This window comes from Sinohyriopsis cumingii, chromosome 2 (genome assembly GCF_028554795.1).
Source record: "Sinohyriopsis cumingii isolate HCF-2022 chromosome 2, ASM2855479v2, whole genome shotgun sequence".
NCBI lineage: Eukaryota > Metazoa > Mollusca > Bivalvia > Unionida > Unionidae > Sinohyriopsis > Sinohyriopsis cumingii.
The window spans coordinates 169,470,936-169,494,691 of NC_142962.1; the positions used below are offsets into that span (position 1 = coordinate 169,470,936).

Here is a 23,756-nt window from a genome sequence, read left to right on the forward strand (position 1 = left end):
GGCATAAGACCTTTAAAGTGTTTGCTGCAATGATGCTGAGTAACTATTTAATATGGCTGTCATTACTGAAAGCTTAAAATGTGAGATAGCGTCATGCTACCCAGATTTACTGTAAGGCAGAATTGGGATTCTTCTTTAAGAACTGTACCCAAAATTGAACTATGGGAAGAGGAGAAAAGTAAAACCTTATTGTTGCATATACAATAAGCACATATTTATCCTAAGAAATTTTTTTACAATTTTTTTTAAAAATCCATGAAGCAGACTAGAATGAGATGCAGTGACAAGCTTACCTTATCAAAATAATCTTCATTTTTTTTCTTCTTCAAGATTATTCCCAAAATGAGCCAGAGAAAAATCATTTAGGGCAACTACATCAACTACTAACATAGAGTACACAGTTTCAATAAAATGCTTTTATCTTTGATTACCATAAAAATGTGTCTGAATAAAAGTAAAAGTTTATTATAACAACCACATATCCTGCCTACAAAGTTTCAATACTATTTTCCAAGTGGTGTCTGAAGAGTTTTACCAAGCTTTGCCATAAACAAAAAGGAACAGACTGATGTACAGGGGCATTTTCTACAATATCCCAGATCTTGTTCTTACACAGACCCACCCAATGAAATCCCAGTATGTTTAGTTCTCTACTATTATTTAAAGTCACCATTTAATCAAGTCATGAAATCTGTATGGTAATATATAAATATTTCAGTAGCAGTTCATAATCTCATGAATGTGGGCTTTGCTTAATGGCAATAATTCTGATTATTTCAGATAGCAAATGCAGCATGGGTTCCATCCAGAACAAAACCTATGGTGGAGACAATTATGATGGACCTAGATCTGGACTACAGTCCTCTCAGGCAGCATGTGAAAAAGTCTGTCTGGACTATGCTGCATGTGTTGCACTTGCCTATACAGAAGGATTTTGTGTTATTTATACAAACCTGTCCCTTGTCATGCCAAAACCGAATAATGTTTCGATACTGCTGTATAAAAATTGTGAATTATGTAAGTAATTTTATTTGCAAATATAAATGCATGAATGCTTACTAACTCACATAACTGCATGTTACACTCTGGAACTGTTACAGTATTTATTTTCACAGACATGTATTTTACTGCTTAAAAACAGCATATGAATATGAATTTTGTTCCATGTTTTGTTAATATTTGTGTGCATGTACCATGAAAGGACTCAACCATGAAAACAATTATAACAAAATCATTGAATGTTACTGGAACTTTCAATAACTGTCATAACTGTATAATGCTATGATATTATTTGGCCATAATACTGTTACCAATCTCATTTTTGCACAGTATCACTAGTTCTCCACAATCTGCTGTTTAAAAAATTTCAGGATGGATTGCACTTCTAGGGTAAGGAAGAAGCCAACTGACTTTGAGGGCAAGAGGTTACAGATCAAGGTCACTCAATTTTGTAGTCAAAGGTGAAGGTCACTCTGACTAATGGAAGGCAATTGGTTTCAGGACAATAACATCAGTACTACATGTCAAACCTGACCTTTTTGAATAACTTGGACCAACATCAAGCAAGAAGCCTATTTATTTTGAAGTCCAATGTATAAAAGTCAATGTCACTAATTGAAAAAAGGAAAATGTTTTCAGGACAATAACATTTGTTCTACACAACATACTTGGACCAAGCATTGTGGATAGCCTGGATCTTTGGTAAGGTAGAAGTCTATTGATTTTGGGATCAAAGGTAAAGGTCACTGTAACTGAGAAAAGGAAAATGGTTCCCACACAATGACAAATGGTTAAGGTCACCGGCTGAAAGAAAGAAAGGTGTCAGTATAATAACATCAGTTAAACAATACATACCTGGACCAAATATTGTGGATAGTTTGTATTTGGTATAAAGAATTTCTTTTAACAGGTCAGTCACTAAATTCATATTGTGTATTTTCAGTATTTGTGGGGAATAGATGTGAAACAGACAACATCAATGAATGTGCCTCCAGCCCCTGTTCACAGTATGGAATGTGTCAGAACCTGGTGAATGGCTCGAAGTGTCTGTGTCCAATTTATGGCAACTATCAGCTTCCCAGGTAAGACTCAGTTGTCACATGTCTTGTCTACCAATGTTTCCCTTTACCCTCATTTGTGCATTGGAGACCGCAAATTTTTAATTTGACCCCCAGTTATACATGGTGTAATAATAAAGATGGGTAAGTAAAACTTAGTAAATTTTCTATTTAATCAGTTCAACTAGTTCTTGAAGTATTGATTTTCTCACATTTATTGAAACAAATGGTTCTGAAAAAGGACTCCAAAGTCATAATGTAAAACAAGTTCTTCTATTAAATAGTTTTCCTCAGCCAAATTAGTATGTGTGGTTCTATTCACATCATTGTTACTAGGGTTCTGGATTTGAGAGACGTTGGGTTGTTTGTGTGATGTCAGTTATTAGTTATGAAGATGTTACCTATTACCTGGATATGCCATTTGTTTGTGATGATACTTATTTATCTTTGCTTTGTAGCTCATTTGTTCAAGCTATTTAGGGCTCAATGCCAATAGACATATACAGGGCTCTATGCCAATAGACATATACAGGGCTCTATGCCAATAGACATATACAGGGCTCTATGCCAATAGACATATACAGGGCTCTATGCCAATAGACATATACAGGGCTCTATGGCAATATACATATACAGGGCTCTATGCCAATAGACATATACAGGGCTCTATGCCAATAGACATATACAGGGCTCTATGCCAATAGACATATACATGGCTCTGTGCCAATAGACATATACAAGGCTCTATGCCAATAGACATATACAAGGTTTGATGCCAATAGACACATACAGGGCTCTATGCCAATAGACATATACAGGGCTCTATGCCAATAGACGTATACAAGGCTCTATGCCAATAGACATATACAGGGCTCTCTGGCAATATACATATACAGGGCTCTATGCCAATAGACATATACAGGGCTCTATGCCAATAGACATATACAGGGCTCTATGCCAATAGACATATACAGGGTTCCATGGCAATATACATATACAGGGCTCTATGGCAATAGACATATACTCAAGAGCAAAAGATAATGCTGGCTCAGTATTAAAAATAAAGAGATTGGATGTCTGCAGGGTAAAATTTTACTGACGAGATTTGTCATCCATTGGGTGTGAGCAGGAAAGAGGGTGTCATACATTCTTTAAAGAGATTGAATGCAATATGTAAGGTCAGAAAATATGGTAACATAGGACAGCTATAACATTACCAATTATGTGTGCAAGGCTCAAGGCCAGTTCAGATGGTTGGTACATGCAACCCAGCCACTGGGGGGGGGGGAAACATGTGGTAGTGTGTTTTCTGTCCTTAAAATATTAAATCTGATTTATTTAAGGTAATCTGACATGTGCATGTAATTTGGCCAGTAGCTATGATTTTCTTCATTATTTGTACTCCTGAATTCTGAAACTGTCTTTTCTGACTGATTTGCAGCTCTTCAGAAACACTGTACACCTAATATTGTTTTGCTGGTCTTTTGTAAACATAAGGCCAATACACAGCTATCACAACCAGTAAGGTATTTATCTTTAAGATTGTGTCATTGGTATTTCTCATGAATAGTTAATTACATTATACTTCTTGCTAAACTGGTTTACATGAGGATGGCCATAGATGAAAATCAGTTTTGCCAGACTTCCTAGGCACCCTTCATTCCTAGTGAAAGGTTTATTCAATACAGTATGCTGTAAAATTTGGACAGTAAGTTGCATATGTAAAAAACTGTATTCAGAAATTAATTGTATAGCAGGTCTTCCAGACAGTATTGTAGCAAAAATAAAAACATGAATGTGTGTAAAAGATGTGTGGTTACTTGACACTGCAAGAGTGAGAGCAGTAAACAACAAATAAAATCCTAAATTTTTAATTTTGCTAAGAACTGGGTGATTTGTTCTCCTGCATCCACAACACACATGCTAAATAACTAGCTGATAAGCTATGAAATGTTGCATGCCATAGCACAAGAAATGAGTTCATAAAGTTCACTCAGTTGAGCATATGCACTTACATATGTATAGATAGAGGGGCATACTTGGATACATAGCACACTTGCAGCACACAACTAGCTTAGGAAATATGCTGCATAGAATAACAAGAACTGAATTAATAACACAAGAATGATGGAATTAATAAATAACAAGAACTGAATTGATGAATAACACAAGAACTGAATTAATGAATCACACAAGAACTGAATTATTCAATAACACAAGAACTGACTTAAGGAATCACACAAGAACTGAATTCATGAATAACACAAGGATGGAAATATTGAATGAAACAAGAACTGAATTAATGAATAACACAAGAACTGAATTAATGAATAACACAAGAACTGAATTAATGAATAACAAAAGAACTAAATTAATGAACAACACAAAAACTAAATGAATAACACTAGGATGGAATTAATGAATATCATAAGAACTGAATTAATGAATAACACAAGAACTAAATTAATGAACAACACAAAAACTAAATGAATAACACTAGGATGGAATTAATGAATATCATAAGAACTGAATTAATGAATAACACAAGAACTGAATTAATGAATAACACAAGAACTGAATTAATGAATAACATAAGAACTGAATTAATGAATAATGCAAGAACTGAATTAATGAATAACACAAGAACTGAATTAATGAATAACACAAGGATGGAGTTAAGGAATGACACAATAAATGACACAAGGATGGAGTTAATGAATGACAATGAATGACACAAGAACTGAATTAATGAATAATACAAGAACTAAATGAATAACACAAGAATGGAATTAATGAAAAACACATGAACTGAATTAATGAATAATGCAAGTACAGAATTAGTAAATAATAAAATGATGGAATTAATGAATAATGCAAGAACTTAATTAATAAATAACACAAGAACTGAAGTAATTAATAACGCAAGGACTGAATTAAAGAATAACACAAAAACTGAGTTAATGAATATAACACAAGAATGGAATAAAATGAATAACACAAGGACAGAATTAATGAATAACACAAGGACAGAATTAATGAATAACACAAGGATGAAATTAATAAATAACACAAGAACTGAATTAATGAATAACAAAAGAACTGAATTAATCAAGTGCACCAAGCTGAGGAGATACATTCAGAATGTGTCCCAACAACCTCAAACATAATGCCAGGCAACTAACTGTAGCTTTGGGGTTGTATCAGTCAAGGTAGTTCTAGTTAGGGATTGGAGGGATACCTTGTGCCAGAGCTCCAAGAATCAGAGGGACTCTTGACAGAGTATAAGTTGGGAGCAAAAGTTTCATAAATAAATCAAAATTACCATTGACAGAGCCAAAGTGGTACTGTTTTGCCAGACAGACATCTGACTATGCACTGTTATGACTCTGTGGTATTAAACTTAGGGACAGAAAAAAGCAAAAACTGAGTCTTGTAAAATTCAACAAATAATTTACTTCTCTAGAATACAAAGTGAAGCTTGAATATACAGTATTGTGTTAAATTCCAAATAGTCCTAAAGTTCTATCTAAAGTCCTGGTGTATAATGGTGATCCGAATTCCAAAAATGGATGTGCTGATGTGGCTGTAGTCTCGAATGTGCTAATTTGACAATGGCCTGGAATGTGGTAATGTGTGAAAAGTCTTTTGCTGTATCACAATAATATAATCCAAAAAGTCCTTGAATAAATTCACAATAATTCCAAGATAATCATTTAGTCCAAGAAGTAAATGACCACGTAATTCCAGTGAATAAATTAAATAGATATATTCACCCAAACTGAAAAGTGAATGCTTCAATAGGACTGATTCCACTTCAGATATTAAGGTAGGAATGAGTAATTTTTCAAGTAAACAGCATTGAAATAAAAAGTTAGACACAATAATAGAGCCAGGATGTAGGTCAAATTCCTATTAAAACATTTAAAGTTGTCAACAAGTTTTAGAATTTCAAAGTGAAAAACTAATGTCCTTGACTAAAATTCAAATCGTAATCTGTGCTCAAAAAATTTTTATTGGAATAGGGTTTCCACCAGAAAAATTATGGTGTTCAGTTGGTCTTAAATGAAAATGGCCAGTCTGACATCCAATATGGCTACAGGAAGAACTTTCTTGAAAATCTTGTCATTGCTTCTCCTAAAAGGAATGTCATATCAACATGGGATTTTCACCAGTAGACTAATACTAATTATAGTGTATGGTTGGTCCTAAATAGAAATTGTACCTGTCTAATATACAATATACATCTTTATTATTGCTATTTCTCCTAGATAGAAATCATATCAACATTGACTTTTGACCAGAAGATTTCTTGTAATGTCTAGTTGGAACTGAGTGAAAGAGGTGCCAATCTGATCTCCATTATGGCCACTACTATAGCATCCATCTTGAACATACTGGTATTCCTACTCCTCCGGGATGGAAAGTCCTTTTGGGTTTTCTCTAAAGATTAAGTAGAATATCTAGTCGATCCTAAATGAAAATGGTGCCAACCTGGCTTCAGATATGGCTGTGACAATAAACATACTGAAAATCTTGGCAATAATTATCTACAATTAATGGTCATATCAACATGAGTTTTTCACCAAATGTCTTCTAATGGTGCCTAGCTTGTCTTAAAATGAAAATGGTACTGATCTATTATTATTCTGTATGGTTACCACAGTATGGTGGCTAATTTGAAATCCTTTAGTTCAAGAATATTAGAGATGGTTTCAGCACTCTGCAGTTAAAATGAATCTATGGTCTCATCTTCACTTCCAGAAATTCTTTTAGGGTGTCAGACTTTTTAACTTGAATTAGCCCTGTGGGCATATCATATTCATAGTTCCCAGGAAACTCTAGTCAGCATGTGTTTGCTGAAGTGCCTGCAGTAGTTAGGATCATGCATAGTTGAATCACATTTGACTCACATCCAAGAAATAAATTTGTTCCTCAATCATTTTGATTAAGTGATCAACACAACAACATTGATCTATGTTGCTCATATTGTCTTTTTTTATATGCCTGCCTTCAGGCAGAGCATTTTATATCCATCCATCCATCCATCCATCTGATAGTTTATCCATCTGTTTTCAGTTTACTTTCTGCAAATTAATGCCAGGTAACTGAAAAAGATGCAAAGTTTTTTTTTTTTTACCATTTACTATATCACATACTTTTACCAAGCTTTGCGGATAGCTTGCACTTATGGTAAGGAATCAGTTCTGGGGTCAAAAGGTCTAAAGAAAAGTGATGTGATGTGATGTGATTTGGATTTTTAACATAGCTTTAACAATTTTTCAGTCATATCACTACGATGTCTGCAGTGTGGCAGTTTATATTGATGTAGCATGATGTCCCATCTAGTCACATTATCCTGACACCAACCCAACCAGTCCTAACACTAACCTCTTAATGCTGAATGTCAAGCAAGGCAGCTGTTTGAACCATTTTTATTAAGTCTTTTGTATGACTTGGCCGGGGATTGAACCCAAAACCTCCCGCATCTGAGGTAGATGATCTAAATACTAGGCTGCTGGAGTGGTCCTAATGTAAAGTGACTGTGATTCAAAGAAAAACTATGATTTCTTAGAACAAACTTTCAGGTCTCGACCATATACTTTGAAACTGTGTGGAAAACTAACATGTATGGTAGAACAAGCCACTTGGCTTTAGGGTGAACTATGTAAAAGGTCAAGGTTACTTTAACTTAAAGACCTTTTTTTGTATTATACAGTAAGAGCTGCTATGAGCGATCTCTGCTATGAGTGACCACCTGTCATTTCTGACCATAATCATAATGCATGGATTAATTTTATTATATAAACACTCTTTTATAAGCAAGCACCTGCTAAATGCAACCAGTGACTGTGATGTCTTGGAAAAATATGCATTTCGACTCTGCTATGAATGACCGCATCACAAAAACAAGGATAAACTCCACCAACCTTTATTTAAGCCCTGTAAGAACTACCACTCATACCATTCAAAATATATAATATATAAAAAATAAAAAAAATAGGCTGGCTACTGATGACTGATTTTATTTTAGCTATACTTATAGTGTTTTATATTTTCTGTCATAACCAGACTAAAGTATATGTAGATTATTTCCTAGTCTGGTTCCCTGCTTTGTATGCTCTCTATGTTGTTCTCCACTATTTGTATAGGGGTGAGCAACGCAGGGAGCATACAAAGCAGGGAACCAGAATTATTCCCACACTTAGCCTGCTTCCCTGAATTATCATAGGACCCAGCATCCCTATGAATGACTGTATTGCGAGAACAGACAGACACCACTGACCTATATGTAATCAATTATTACAATGACTGCTTGATTAGTAATGATTGTTCTGATAAAAAACAAACATAAAAGGAATATTTAAAAAAAGGATTGTTGCTACTGGTGATAGATGCTACAGTCCATAAACCAGGCTAATGAACATGTCATGAATTGCTGTTGTAATGCCAAAGTTGACACAGTAGTTGCATATGTTGTTTGTCTTTAGATTTAATCTGTATTGCTGGGGGTGAATAAGGTCATTGTCTATTAAACCAGCAAGAGAGAATTGGTTGTGGGATTCAATTGATAGTGTTCAAGATTTGTGATGTTGTCGCCCCCATCCCCCGATTTTAAGTGATTACATCCCAATCACAAAGCTGTCATCTATTCAAGTTGGTGTGACTGGGTTACACAATTTGCTTTTAGAGTTAATCCCTGTATGTAATGTTTGAATGAAGCTGTTGATTTTTGTCTCTGAGTAAATGGTTTTGTTTCTGGTTGAGATAATTGGTTCTTTTTATTCATTAATTGTTAGATATGCAATGCACATTTATAGATTTTTCATATCTTCTCACAGTCCTGTAAATATTGTCTTTGTATTTGATATTACAACTGAGCACTTATAATTTTAACACCTACAACCCTAATAACAATGGACGAACCTCCAGCTAAAAAGAGACAAATTTTAAAGCTGGAGAAAATAATTATTGTAACTGAAAGAAGTGAAAAAGAGCAGACCACTTGCCAAATAGCAGTTTAAACATCAGTAAAACAAATTTAGTTTGTTATAAAGAAAAAGGAGTAAATGCAGAAATGAGTTCATATGCTAAATTATGTGACCTTCAAATGTAAGTGTGATTTCATGTTTAATAATATAAGTATATCTTTATTGCTATAGCATTTTGTTTTTAGGTGATTTTTAGGTGAATGCATACAATATTTTAGCAAGAACTATTAATAAAGAATGGAATATATGTACAGTGATTGTGGTTATTTTTCTTAAAATTGTTCTGAAACTGGACCTTGGAAACTGGTCTTTTTGTACAAACCTGCTATAAGAGACCACCTGTCTTGAGAGACTACTTTTTGCTGGCAGAAGGGGTGGTCTCTCATAACAGGTTTTACTGTATCTATAGTTCTGGGCCATATATCATGACCAAACTTTGTGGAAGGTTTGCACTTAAATTTTGAAAGTCCTATTAAGTTTGGGGTCGAAATGTCAAAGGTCAAGTTAATACAATTCAAAGAAGAAAGGATTTTGCAGAATGCCTTTTGTTCTAGACTATGTTCCTTGAGCAGACTTTGCAGATGGCTTGAACCTAGGTTAATAAAGAATATATATATATAGAGAGAGAGAGAGACAGAGAGACAGACAGACAGACAGAGTGTTATGTATATTTAATTTGCATTGTTTCTTAGTTAGGTGTTTTTTAAAATATTTTTTTAGATTTCATTATGTGCTGTTAATAATGTCACATTGTATGTTGGACTTAAACGTTTACAAAATCAAGTTTATTTTCTACTTGACCTGAAATATTGATTTGTTTTAATTCTGTAAACAACTAATACATCACTAAAATATTCTCTCTGTGTATGGGTTTAATATCAGGATCATTATTAATAGAAGTAAACATGTTTATTGGTGTTATAATTTTAATAACAGATTCTCTAATAATAACTAACATTTTATTATGCAAACATTAAGAACATTCTAGAAGTTTATTTTCTACTAGGCAGTGTTAATTTTACAAGAAAATGTTAATTGTGACCTGAGGTCAAGTAGAGGACTTTATAATTTTGTCACTGGAAAGATTATTCATTCATGCTTTAAGATCTAGCACAGGGGTCAGCAACCTATTTTACATAGTGTGCCACTTTTTTCTGGATTAATTATAAAATGCAAATCTTCCAGTCAGTCTGCAATGTAGCTGATGTCAACACTGCCTTAGACTAATGGTATTGGATGTTCCATGCAGCCTTAGACAAACATGCCCCAATTAAAACAGAAAGGGTTAAACACCAAATTACACTCAGTTGGATTACCCTGAGATCAGTGAGGCTAGGCACCAAAGATAATTTCCACGAGAAAAAAGACATGAAAAGATATAAAAAGTGGAGAAATAAAACTAAGCACCTGATAGATAAGACAAAAGAGAATACTATAAACAGGCTATTGATGAAAGTAAGAGTACCAAGACATTGTGGAATCATCCAAAAGAGCTGAACCCACCCAGGAACAGTTGTCTTCCCCCTAGACTTAAGCAAAATGATGATATAGCAACATCTGTACAAGACATTGTGGAAATGTTCAACAATTTCTTCATAAGCATCTCCAGTAACAGTATTCAGAACCAGACTAACATCCCAATTGAACTTGATGCTCTTCTGTTATTCATAAGAGCTAAAATTCCTGATGATAATTATTTTTCAATAGCTAATGTTAGTGAAGCTGATGACTCTGGAAATACAGTGTGTTCAAAATAAATTTAGTTGGAATGAGACATTCAATGGGATATATAGCGAATTCAAACCTGGAATTAAAGTACTGTGTTTCAACACCATGAAACAGGCTACCACAGGCAAATCAACACCTACAGTGTTAGATTTAATTTGGATTTCGACTAAAGTTTATTCAGAATTTTAATTGTTAGGACTTGTGTCTGTAATTCTAGGATTATTTTGGATTCAGTTCACAATACCAAAGTTCCTTTTTTTACATTTTCACTTTGTATTTTAGGGAAATAAATTATTTGTTTAATGTTTTATGCCTGCTGCTTTTCAATCTTTTCTCTTACTTGTTTTAAGAGCATAGACTGATACAAATGGTACATCTACTAAGAAGATAGTGGTTTCTGTACATAAAGTTTGTTTCAAGATCACATGTCTTGAGCAAAGGTTCAGGCCATTGAGAAACATTGGTCAGTAATATCCCAAGACAGCCATCAAAATCTTTGCTCGGATGCATTAAATTGGAGAACTATCATAGATGTAGAAATAAAAAGACAAGAAGACCTTAAATTCTTGTCAAATTCATATTGGACCATGATTAAAATACAGCTGGGCATGGGTCCCCTAAAAAATGTCTTTGCCTGTTTTGCAGGTGTGAGAGATCATCAAATATCTGCAGTTCCAGCCCTTGTAAAAATGGGGGAACATGTCAACAGTTTGACTCTGTGCGTTATGAATGTACATGTAGGCCTGGATTCACTGGACAGAACTGTGAGACTAATATTGGTAAGTTACCAAGTAACAAAAGACAAAAGTATTCCATGATAAATTATCATTTAATTTATTTATTTTCAATGATGAAAGGGTCAGGATAGTGGGCAATAAGAGCAAAATAATCACCATTTTTCCTGACATTTTGCTTGAGCACAACTGGAAATTGAAGTTGACTAATTAACCTTACCATAAACTGGTGCCCTGATGTTCCGATTTCCCTCGTGTACACTAAAATTAAATCATTGAATTTTGCATGGCTCCTGGTCATGCTTGCTGTGGCTTTTGGTATGGTCCTGCATCCCAGGTATTTTTAATCAATTGTCCATCAACATTGCAATTTTCCACAGAAATAGCTGGGCAGCTTTTCATCAAACTTGGTTCTAAAACAATCTTGTTCAGAATGACTCTCCTAGCAGTGGTGTGCTTCCATAGTATTTAAAAAGAAACAAAATTTTCAGCTTCTTTTCCAGAATGGGTAAGTTTGTATCAAAACTGGTATAATGGTATTGGTAAAAGCTATGTCCAGGGTGACAATGATATGCCATTGTGTTTGTTAACAATTGGTATTTTAAACTTCTCAAAAACTACTGAATCAGTTTTGACAAACTTTGACAGAAAACATCTCTGTTTGAAAAACTCTCAAGTTTAATCAAACAGAGGGTTTTCAAGTTGACCAGTGCTGCTGATCCCAAATAAATATGTCCATCTTTATTTAAATTAGAGAAATTTTTAAGTGTCTTTTTTTGAACAGCAACAGAATCCTTTCTAATTCAACACAAAAGTATTTTAGCATGAAGGACTTTCAAATGTGTATAGATGATGTTGATCTGCCATCAAACATGGCCACAGGGAAACCAAGAAAATGCCAACTTTTTCTCAACAACTGCTCAACAGAATATGACCATGGTTTACAAAAGCATCATGGTGTAAGGACTTTAAATATTTTACAATTTCAGGTTTATACACCTGGTATCAATCTGTGATCAATTATAGTGGCTGTTACAAAAAAAGAAAAACTTTAAATGATTTTTCAAACATCACCGAGTGGAATTGATTTGACAAAATGTATTAATCATGACCACCCTTTCTATAATTAGAGAAACTTTTAAATGACTTTAAAAAAAAATCCACAGCAGAATATTTACCCAAAAATTTGAAGAAATTTTGCTAACATGGAGGGCTTTCAGATTTATATGAAATGATATCAGCCTGCCATCAAATATGGCTGCAGTTACAAATATAAGTTCAAAGAACCTCTTCTTTTAAAAAATAAAAATGCTGAAGATAATTTGACACAATTTCAACAGTGCATCATGGAATTAGGGCCTTTACAAGTTTTGTCGAATATGGCTGCTGCTACTAAAAATAAAAAAAAAATATTCAATGACTTGTCAGTTGTTTTGCTGAACATAATTGGACCAATTTGTTATAAATCATCTAGGTAAAAAGCTTTTTCAATTTTGTACAAATGCTGCAAATATGCTTTCAAATAATGTTGTCATAGTTACAAATGATTCAAAAATATGCTATCAAATGATGTTATCACTGCTGCACAATGCTGCAAATATGCTATCAGATTATGTTGTCATAGTTACAAATGATTCAAAAATATGCTATCAAATTATGTTGTCATAGTTACAAATGATTCAAAAATATGCTATCAAATTATGTTGTCATTACTACAAATGATGTTAAAATATGCTATAAAATAATGCTGTCATTCCTAAAAATAGAACAAGAATTAAATGATTCATAAAGACAACTCAGCATAATTTGACAAAATCTGACAGCATCATGGGATGAAGGTTATTTTGTTATATACAAATGATGGCCAATGCACCATCAACATACATGCCATCCATTAGGCTTTAGCATAATCATTATACTTTTGGCATAATCATTACACTTTTGGCATAATCATTAGGCTTGTGGTATAATCATTATACTTTTGGCACAATCATTACACTTTTGGCATAATCATTATACTTTTGGTGTAATCATTAGGCTTTTGGTATAATCATTACACTTTTGGCATAATCATTACACTTTTGACATAATCAGTAGGCTTTGGGCATAATCAATAGGGTTTTGGCATACTCATTACATTTTTATTCATCAAATTATGTCTTACACTTGCATATTAATCAATTACTCTGTTTTAGTACATTACCAAATAAATACAAATAAAGCAATATTTTTTTTTGTCATTTTAATTATCATCTCTTTAATTCCACTCATACAAATTTGAGAATATTCTGGTTCAAATCCATATGGAGTTTGCCCTTTGGGACAAGAATTTTGACCAACTGCAGAACCTGGTTAGTAGCCAAAATAAAAGCATATTTTTCATATGTGCTGTAAATATGGCATGTAATATAGAGAATACACTTTTTTCGCCCAAATTATAATTTTTGCCACTTATAATAGAAATTAAATTATGCTTATATCTCAGGGGGTGAGGGGTGGGGGTGGCTAGCATGCATCAAATATGGCTTTCATTACAAAAGAATAGAAAAACCTATAAAGGAAATATATTTTCAAACCTCCCAACAGATTTCAACAAGCTTTGAGAGAAATCATCCAGCTGTTTTTCAGTACATGTGCAATCAACAGCATGGAAGAAAATTTCTATAAATAAACTTCCTACTAGCTAAGATTTTTTGGCCAACTTCACTATGCATTTTTTAGTAGGCAGATGTCAGCCATTTATCTCAAGTCCATTTAGTCCTCTTGTTTTGAATCCATAATTGCTTGATTATCAAAGGTGAGATGAAGAGATGTTTATGTCAACTTCATTTGATATTATTGAAAATAAACAATTTGAGATAAACTATAAAACAAAGAAAATGTGAAAGTACATATTGGTTAATAATTTTCATTTCAGATGACTGTAAAGAGAATCCAGAAGGTTGCCTGTATGGCGGAATATGTAATGACTGGGACAACAAGTACAGCTGCTCCTGTATCAACAGATTTAGTGGAGACCACTGTAGCTTGAGTCCCAACTACTGTCCTGGAACATGTCCTCATGTGAACCTCTGTTACAATGACTTTAATAATTTCACTGCCAGATGTAGCTGTTCCTACCCATATGAGACAAGTGAGTTAACAAGCCATTACATATAGTCGTGCTCTTAACCCCAACATGTTTCTCACAATCTCTTTAGTGCTGTAATGTACACCAGTTGATACAAAGGTTTGATGACAAGGTGAATAAATTGAAAATGAACCAGTCTACCAAAATCAAGCTTTGTAGTCTGCAGCAGCAAAATCTCTAAGGAGATATGTTTCTCTATCACACCAGTATCAAAAAACGTTGTTAAAAAGTGTTTCAGTGAACTTGATACCAAGAAAGCAACAAGACTTGATTAGATTGGTCCACAACTCATTAAAACTTCTGACTCAGCTATTTCTGATAGCATAGCATTCCTAATCAATTTAAATACTGCAAACTCATCTGTCCCCAAATTATGGAAAACTGCAAAAGTAACTCCTATTCACAAATCTGGTTCTAAGGATGATGCTGATAACTACCGACCAATCTCAATACTACCAAACTTGTCAAAATTGATTGAAAAACATGTCCATGACTCATTCATGTCATATTTAACCAAACACTTGCTGTTACACCCTAATCAATCAGGCTTTAGACAGAAACATTCATGTGAGACTGCCTTAATCTCCCTAACTGATAAATGGCTTCAAGCACTTGACCAAAGTAGAATAATAAGATCTGTATTTGTAGATTTCAAAAAAGCTTTTGACATGGTGGATCATGAAATCCTTTTGAAGAAACTGAAAATCTACCAATGTGATGAAAGCAGTTAGATGGTTTACTTCATACTTAAGTGAGAGAACACAACATGTTTATATAAATAATGTTCTGTCTGAACCTGGAACAATTAGATATGGAGTACCACAAAGCTCAATTCTAGGTCCATTATTGTTTATGCTGTTTGTTAATGACCTACCTCTTTTACTAAGAGACTCAATGTCATCTACAGATCTCTATGCAGATGACACAACATTGTCAGACATCAAAACACAAAGCATGAACTGGAAATTTCTTTACAGGATGCCCTAAACAAACTGGACAACTGGTGCACATGCAATGGCATGGTGGTAAATACTGGTAAAACTAAAATTCTACTTATTTCAACATGGAGAAAAAGGACAAATCTTGATAGTGATGAACTATGTCTGACATGGAAGGATAAAAATTTGCAAATGGTCTGTCATGATAGACTACTTGGTGTTTTGGAAGATAATAACCTATCATGGACTGAACATATCAAACATATCAGTAAAAAAAAAGTTAATTCAAGTTTATGGCTTCTCAATAGGATAAGACATTTTCTCCTTGAAAGGCACAAAAACTATTTGATAATAGTTACATGCAACCCTATTTAGACTAATGTAATACATTATGGGGTAATTCAAATGTCAAAAACATTCCTTAGTGCAACACATCTTCTAAAAAGAGCTTTTGGGCTAATATCAATCCAGAAAGAAAGCAAGGAAAATTTAGCTGGTAAGTTAAAAATATTACCTATTAAAGAATGAATCCAACTGAGAAAAGCCAAATTAATGTACAGGATATCTAATAATAGTGCTCATGAATATTTACAATCACTGTTCCAGTATAGACTACGTGGTAATACTCCCCACCTGTGATCAATGTCTACCAAACAGTATAAAATTCCCAAACCAAATAAGTGATTATTTAAAAAAAGTTTCCAATACTCTGGAACTTTGCTCTGGAATAGTATTCCAGTTGAGGTTGGAAATGCCCACTCTATTTCCTTCTTCCAAACCCAATATATCCAGTGGATTCAGAGATGCAGCTAATATAAAAAAAGTCCTTGGTATGAGGGCCTCAAGGTAGATTAGTTCTTCAGCTAATTGTGTTACCCTCTTTAAAAAAAGTCATTATTATTAGTATCATTATTATTATTATTATCGGCAATTGCATAATTTGATTTGGGTCTGTGTAGATTGTTAGGAATCATCAGTAGAACAAACAACATGGACCACAATCTGTTATGGGATTATGCTATGGCAGATCAGGATCTTTGTTGTTTGCAGTTCGACTCAACTTAATAAGCAAGTATATATGGTATAGATACAAGTTTATTCACTGAATAAACTTTTAAACTAAAAATGGTTGGTAGAGCTAGCATTATAAGATATTTACACACACACACACACACACACACACACACACAGAGTCATTAAATACCAAAATGTATAATGTTTCTTTAAAATGCACAGGACTGTGGAATACAGTATTAACTTGCAATTGCTGACATTGCTACTCTCAGTAGTTCATTGGAATGAAGGTTTGAAGGTGATGCAAGTGTCATTAGTTATCACTGTTGCACTCATTAGAGACTGGATGGTCCTGTTGTTCAAACTTCCCCAAAGATTTTCTCCCATCAGAGACTGGATGGTCCTGTTGTTCAAACTTCCCCAAAGATTTTCTCCCATCAGAGACTGGATGGTCCTGTTGTTCAACCTTCTGCACAGATTTTGACCCATTAGAGACTGGATGGTCCCATTATTCAAACTTCCCCAAAGATTTTCTCCCATTAGAAACTGGATTGTCCTGTTGTTCAAACTTCCCCAAAGATTTTCTCCCATTAGAGACTGGATGGTCCTGTTGTTCAAACTTCCCCAAAGATTTTGTCCCATTAGAGACTGGATAGTCCTGTTGTTCAAACTTCCACAAAGATTATCTCCCATCAGAGACTGGATGGTCCTGTTGTTCAACCTTCCCCACAGATTTTGACCCATTAGAAACTGGATGGTCCTGTTGTTCAAACTTCCCCAAAGATTTTGTCTCATTAGAGACTGGATGGTCCTGTTGTTCAAACTTCCCCAAAGATTTTCTCCCATTAGAGACTGGATGGTCCCGTTATTCAAACTTCCCCAAAGATTTTGTCTCATTAGAGACTGGATAGTCCTGTTGTTCAAACTTCCCCAAAGATTTTCTCCCATTAGAGACTGGATGGTCCCGTTATTCAAACTTCCCCAAAGATTTTCTCCCATTAGAGACTGGATGGTCCTGTTGTTCAACCTTCCCCACAGATTTTGACCCATTAGAAACTGGATGGTCCTGTTGTTCAAACTTCCCCAAAGATTTTGTCTCATTAGAGACTGGATGGTCCTGTTGTTCAAACTTCCCCAAAGATTTTCTCCCATTAGAGACTGGATGGTCCCGTTATTCAAACTTCCCCAAAGATTTTGTCTCATTAGAGACTGGATAGTCCTGTTGTTCAAACTTCCCCAAAGATTTTCTCCCATTAGAGACTGGATGGTCCCGTTATTCAAACTTCCCCAAAGATTTTCTCCCATTAGAGACTGGATGGTCCTGTTGTTCAACCTTCCCCACAGATTTTGACCCATTAGAAACTGGATGGTCCTGTTGTTCAAACTTCCCCAAAGATTTTGTCTCATTAGAGACTGGATGGTCCTGTTGTTCAAACTTCCCCAAAGATTTTCTCCCATTAGAGACTGGATGGTCCCGTTATTCAAACTTCCCCAAAGATTTTGTCTCATTAGAGACTGGATAGTCCTGTTGTTCAAACTTCCCCAAAGATTTTCTCCCATTAGAGACTGGATGGTCCCGTTATTCAAACTTCCCCAAAGATTTTCTCCCATTAGAGACTGGATGGTCCTGTTGTTCAAACTTCCCCAAAGATTATCTCCCATCAGAGACTGGATGGTCCTGTTGTTCAACCTTCCCCACAGATTTTAACCCATTAGAAACTGGATAGTCCCATTATTCAAACTTCCTCAAAGATTTTGTCTCATTAGAGACTGGATGGTCCTGTTGTTCAAACTTCCTCAAAGATTTTTTCCCATTAGAGACTGGATGGTCCAGTTGTTCAAACTTCCCCAAAGATTATCTCCCATCAGAGACTGGATGGTCCTGTTGTTCAACCTTCCCCACAGATTTTAACCCATTAGAAACTGGATAGTCCCGTTATTCAAACTTCCCCAAAGATTTTGTCTCATTAGAGACTGGATGGTCCTGTTGTTCAAACTTCCCCAAAGATTTTCTCCCATTAGAGACTGGATGGTCCCGTTATTCAAACTTCCCCAAAGATTTTGTCCCATTAGAGACTGGATAGTCCTGTTGTTGAAACTTCCCCAAAGATTATCTCCCATCAGAGACTGGATGGTCCTGTTGTTCAACCTTCCACACAGATTTTGACCCATTAGAGACTGGATGGTCCCATTATTCAAACTTCCCCAAAGATTTTCTCCCATTAGAAACTGGATTGTCCTGTTGTTCAAACTTCCCCAAAGATTTTCTCCCATTAGAGACTGGATGGTCCTGTTGTTCAAACTTCCCCAAAGATTTTGTCCCATTAGAGACTGGATGGTCCCATTATTCAAACTTCTCCACAGATTTTGACTCATTAGAGACTGGATGGTCCTGTTGTTCAAACTTCTCCACAGATTTTGACCCATTAGAGACTGGATGGTCCTGTTGTTCAAAATTCCCCAAAGATTATTTCCCATCAGAGACTGGATGGTCCTGTTGTTCAACCTTCCCCACAGATTTTGACCCATTAGAAACTGGATAGTCCTGTTGTTCAAACTTCCCCAAAGATTTTGTCTCATTAGAGACTGGATGGTCCTGTTGTTCAAACTTCCCCAAAGATTTTCTCCCATTAGAGACTGGATGGTCCCGTTATTCAAACTTCCCCAAAGATTTTGTCCCATTAGAGACTGGATGGTCCTGTTGTTCAAACTTCCCCAAAGATTTTGTCCCATTAGAGACTGGATGGTCCCATTATTCAAACTTCCCCAAAGATTTTGTCTCATTTATCTGAACATTCAGAATGATTTCTCTTCAGCTGCTTTGATGCAGAATAATTTTACTGTGTCAACTATAGAATGACTTTTGTCAGTATGGTGTTTGTAGCATGTGCAGAGTATGAAATGCTTCCCTGTAATTGATGAAGTGAAACTCTGACAATCAGTTTTGAAATTAGTTTTGCTTGACCTTGCTCACTTGACAGATGGATCATCCTTCCCTAAATCATAACTGTGTTCCAGCATCTGCCTGGAAAACAAATAATACTTCCATACTGCTAGCTTTACCATTTTAACCAATGAAATAAAAACAAATTAAGAAACATTCTCATTCATCATCGCTCCTTCAGCATGCAAACATAAAATCACCCTGGTAGTTGTCATTGAAATAAGTAATCTGTGAAACGATTGATGTTATCTCAAAGTGAATTTACCCTTTGAGTGGCATTAGTGACAACTGACAATGTATAAACTGCCCATTTGGTGATAGTTTTCTGTGAGCATTAAGAGTATAAACTGCCCATTTGGTGATAGTTTTCTGTGAGCATTAAGAGTATAAACGCCCATTTGGTGATAGTTTTCCATGAGCATTAAGAGTATAAACTGCCCATTTGGTGATAGTTTTCCATGAGCACTAAGTGTATAAACTGCCCATTTGGTGATAGTTTTCCTTGAGCATTAAGTGTATAAACTGCCCATTTGGTGATAGTTTTCCATGAGCATTACGTGGATAAACTGCCCATTTGGTGATAGTTTTCCATGAGCATTACGTGGATAAACTGCCCATTTGGTGATAGTTTTCCTTGAGCACTAAGTGTATAAACTGCCCATTTAGTGATAGTTTTCCTTGAGAATTAAGTGTATAAACTGCCCATTTGGTGATAGTTTTCCATGAACATTAAGTGTATAAACTGCCCATTTGGTGATAGTTTTCCATGAGCACTAAGTGTATAAACTGCCCATTTGGTGATAGTTTTCCTTGAGCATTAAGTGTATAAACTGCCCATTTGGTGATAGTTTTCCATGAGCACTAATTTTATAAACTGCCCATTTGGTGATAGTTTTCCTTGAGCATTAATTGTATAAACTGCCCATTTGGTGATAGTTTTCCATGAACACTAAGTGTATAAACTGCCCATTTGGTGATAGTTTTCCTTGAGCATTAAGTGTATAAACTGCCCATTTGGTGATAGTTTTCCATGAGCACTAAGTGTATAAACTGCCCATCTGGTGATAGTTTTCCATGAGCACTAAGTGTATAAACTGCCCATTTGGTGATAGTTTTCCATGAGCACTAAGTGTATAAACTGCCCATTTGGTGATAGTTTTCCTTGAGCATTAAGTGTATAAACTGCCCATTTGGTGATAGTTTTCCATGAGCATTATGTGGATAAACTGCCCATTTGGTGATAGTTTTCCATGAGCACTAATTTTATAAACTGCCCATTTGGTGATAGTTTTCCTTGAGCATTAAGTGTATAAACTGCCCATTTGGTGATAGTTTTCCATGAACACTAAGTGTATAAACTGTCCATTTGGTTATAGTTTTCCATGAACATTAAGTGTATAAACTGTCCATTTGGTGATAGTTTTCCTTGAGCATTAAGTGCATAAACTGCCCATTTGGTGATAGTTTTCTGTGAGCATTAAGTGGATAAACTGTCCATTTGATTATAGTTTTCCATGAGCATTAAGTGTATAAACTGCCCCTTTGGTGATAGTTTTCTGTGAGCATTAAGTGGATAAACTGTCCATTTGATTATAGTTTTCCATGAGCACTAAGTGTATAAACTGCCCATTTGGTGATAGTTTTCCTTGAGCATTAAGTGTATAAACTGCCTATTTGGTGATAGTTTTCCATGAGCACTAAGCCTATAAACTGCCCATTTGATGACAGTTTTCCATGAGCACTAAGTCTATAAACTGTCCATTTGGTTCCTTGAGCACTAAGCCTATAAACTGCCCATTTGATGACAGTTTTCCATGAGCACTAAGTCTATAAACTGTCCATTTGGTTCCTTGAGCACTAAGCCTATAAACTGCCCATTTGATGACAGTTTTCCATGAGCACTAAGTCTATAAACTGCCCATTTGATGATAGTTTTCTGCTCAAAAAAGTGGAGAGTTTGCAAATATAGCAGTTCCTTCAAGGTCACATGCTTCCATTTTAATATTGGTTCAAATACATTGGTGAAGTTTTGGCTCTTGTACATGGAGCTGTCAAGGGAATCCCAAGAATTGGAATAATGATTTGAGCTCTTTTTTTGACATGTGACATATATCATTTACTTGACCATGAAGAAATTGATAAACTTATTGCAGATTTTACACAATTTTATACATCTTCAGAAAGTATAATTAATTTACAACACTTTAGCATTATTAAATTCCTGCAAATCTTGATTTTAGTCATAATAGTGAAATAAAATTCTAATGATTTTCCAATGGCTCAAAAAAGTTTTGGTAGGAGTTTTACACTAAATACATAATTGTGTACAAAGATGCAAGAAAATATGGTTATGTTCCAAAACAAGAGACTATCATGGGGAAAATAAATGAATCACTGCCAACAGTATGGGATGGTAAAAATTAATTTTTTGACAAAACATCAAAATTGTAATGGCTGTAAGTCTTGGGACAAAAAAATAATAATTTTCTTTTGTGTCAGAAGACTTTTGTACACATGTCCTGACATTTACAGGCATAAAATATTCATGACATAATTGGTAAGATGACCACATTATGCAAACAATGACCTGCTCTTGTTCAAGTACCAAGTCAATAAGCTGTTACACACTACTAGGACTGATATTTTTATTTGATGTGCATAGTTTCTGATTTCTCCAAAATGAAAATTAAAAGTAATTAAAAACTGTATAATCCACAGGCTATACGATTACAGCAATGGACAATCTCACCCATACGACTCAAATAGCTGTCAGGTTGTATTATAATTTTTGATGTGTTGGAGTTATTAACTACAATACTGGAACTATTTGCACAGTAATGATGTGAAATCTTTAAGAGATAATATCTTTCAGGTTGTATTATAATTCTTGATGTGTTGGAGTTATTAGCCACAATACTGGAACTATTTGTACAGTAATGATGTGAAATCTTTAAGAGATAATATCTTTCAGGTTGTATTATAATTCTTGACGTGTTGGAGTTATTAGCCACAATACTGGAACTATTTGTACAGTAATGATGTGAAATCTTTAAGAGATAATATCTTTCAGGTTGTATTATAATTCTTGATGTGTTGGAGTTATTAGCTACAATACTGGAACTATTTGTACAGTAATGATGTGAAATCTTTAAGAGATAATATCTGTCAGGTTGTATGATAATTCTTGATATGTTGGAGTTATTAGATACAATACTGGAACTATTTGTACAGTAATGATGTGAAATCTTTAAGAGATAATATTTTATCAACTGATTTGAATAAAACTATTTATATTAACTATACAACATTTCATTTAACTAGGAAAAGTTTAAGGATAAAAAGGATAAAAAATTTAAACACTCACCCTAAAGTAGGTGAAATTAAGTTAATGTTGCATAAGAATTTTAGGGTCAGTCTATATTTCTGGACTTTTATGTGAGACATTTTGGAATTCTACAATTGCCAATAAAGTACTGAATATAGATAATTATGAAGGGAAAGGAAAGACAAAAATGGTCATGAAGGGGGTATTGTTATACATTACACAGTCCTTTAGCTATAGGCAATGGCAGGATTTAGAAAGATAACATAGAAACAATATGGATTCAGATATCTCTTCCTCCATCCAAACCAATCATTTTGTGTTCTTCATCTAGACCCTCAGCTTCCACTTCTGACTAGGTTGATAAACAAGAAACCTAAAGGGACGTCCATTAATTATGTCAAAAAATTTTTGGCAATTTTTTACCCCACCCCCACCCCCGGTCAACAACTGTCAAACTTTCAGTGACCCCCCCCACAGCAATTTTACAGCACATGCAAATTGGGGGGGGGGGGGGGCTTTTGCCTGAAATGAACAAAAGTCTGTTATCAAAGTGTACAATATTTGTAAGGCATTAAGGTTACTGCATCTGGTTGAAGTAGTTGTATGCTTGTGTAGGCTACATAATTTATTTTATGTATCATGTTAAAGATGACTGTATAATAGTCAAGCTCTCAAGTTTCCTAGGCTCAGTTATCCATCCTAGGAGGGATAGCTCATGGACTTCAATATATATATAGCATCTATACATATAACATAGATGCTATTTAATAGAAGTCCATGGATAGCTATACCATTTACATGTCTATGGCTCAGTGCAGTCTTTGAATTTAGTAACAGCTTCCCTTCAAAATCTGTCTACAGTCTACAATCAACATTGAATAAAAACAAAATATGATG

General features: G+C 34.7%; 1 protein-coding gene across 1 annotated transcript in view; it reads left to right on the top strand.

Moving 5' to 3' along the window:
- The window catches only part of LOC149806280 (uncharacterized), a 386,203-nt gene that overhangs the window by 75,696 nt on the left and 286,751 nt on the right, over nt 1-23,756 (top strand). Inside the window, exons 10-13 of the mRNA XM_089935557.1 lie at nt 781-1,017; nt 1,943-2,081; nt 11,420-11,553; nt 14,426-14,641. Of these exons, the coding sequence (XP_089791683.1) occupies nt 781-1,017; nt 1,943-2,081; nt 11,420-11,553; nt 14,426-14,641 (726 nt within the window). The remainder of the gene's footprint in view (nt 1-780; nt 1,018-1,942; nt 2,082-11,419; nt 11,554-14,425; nt 14,642-23,756) is intronic.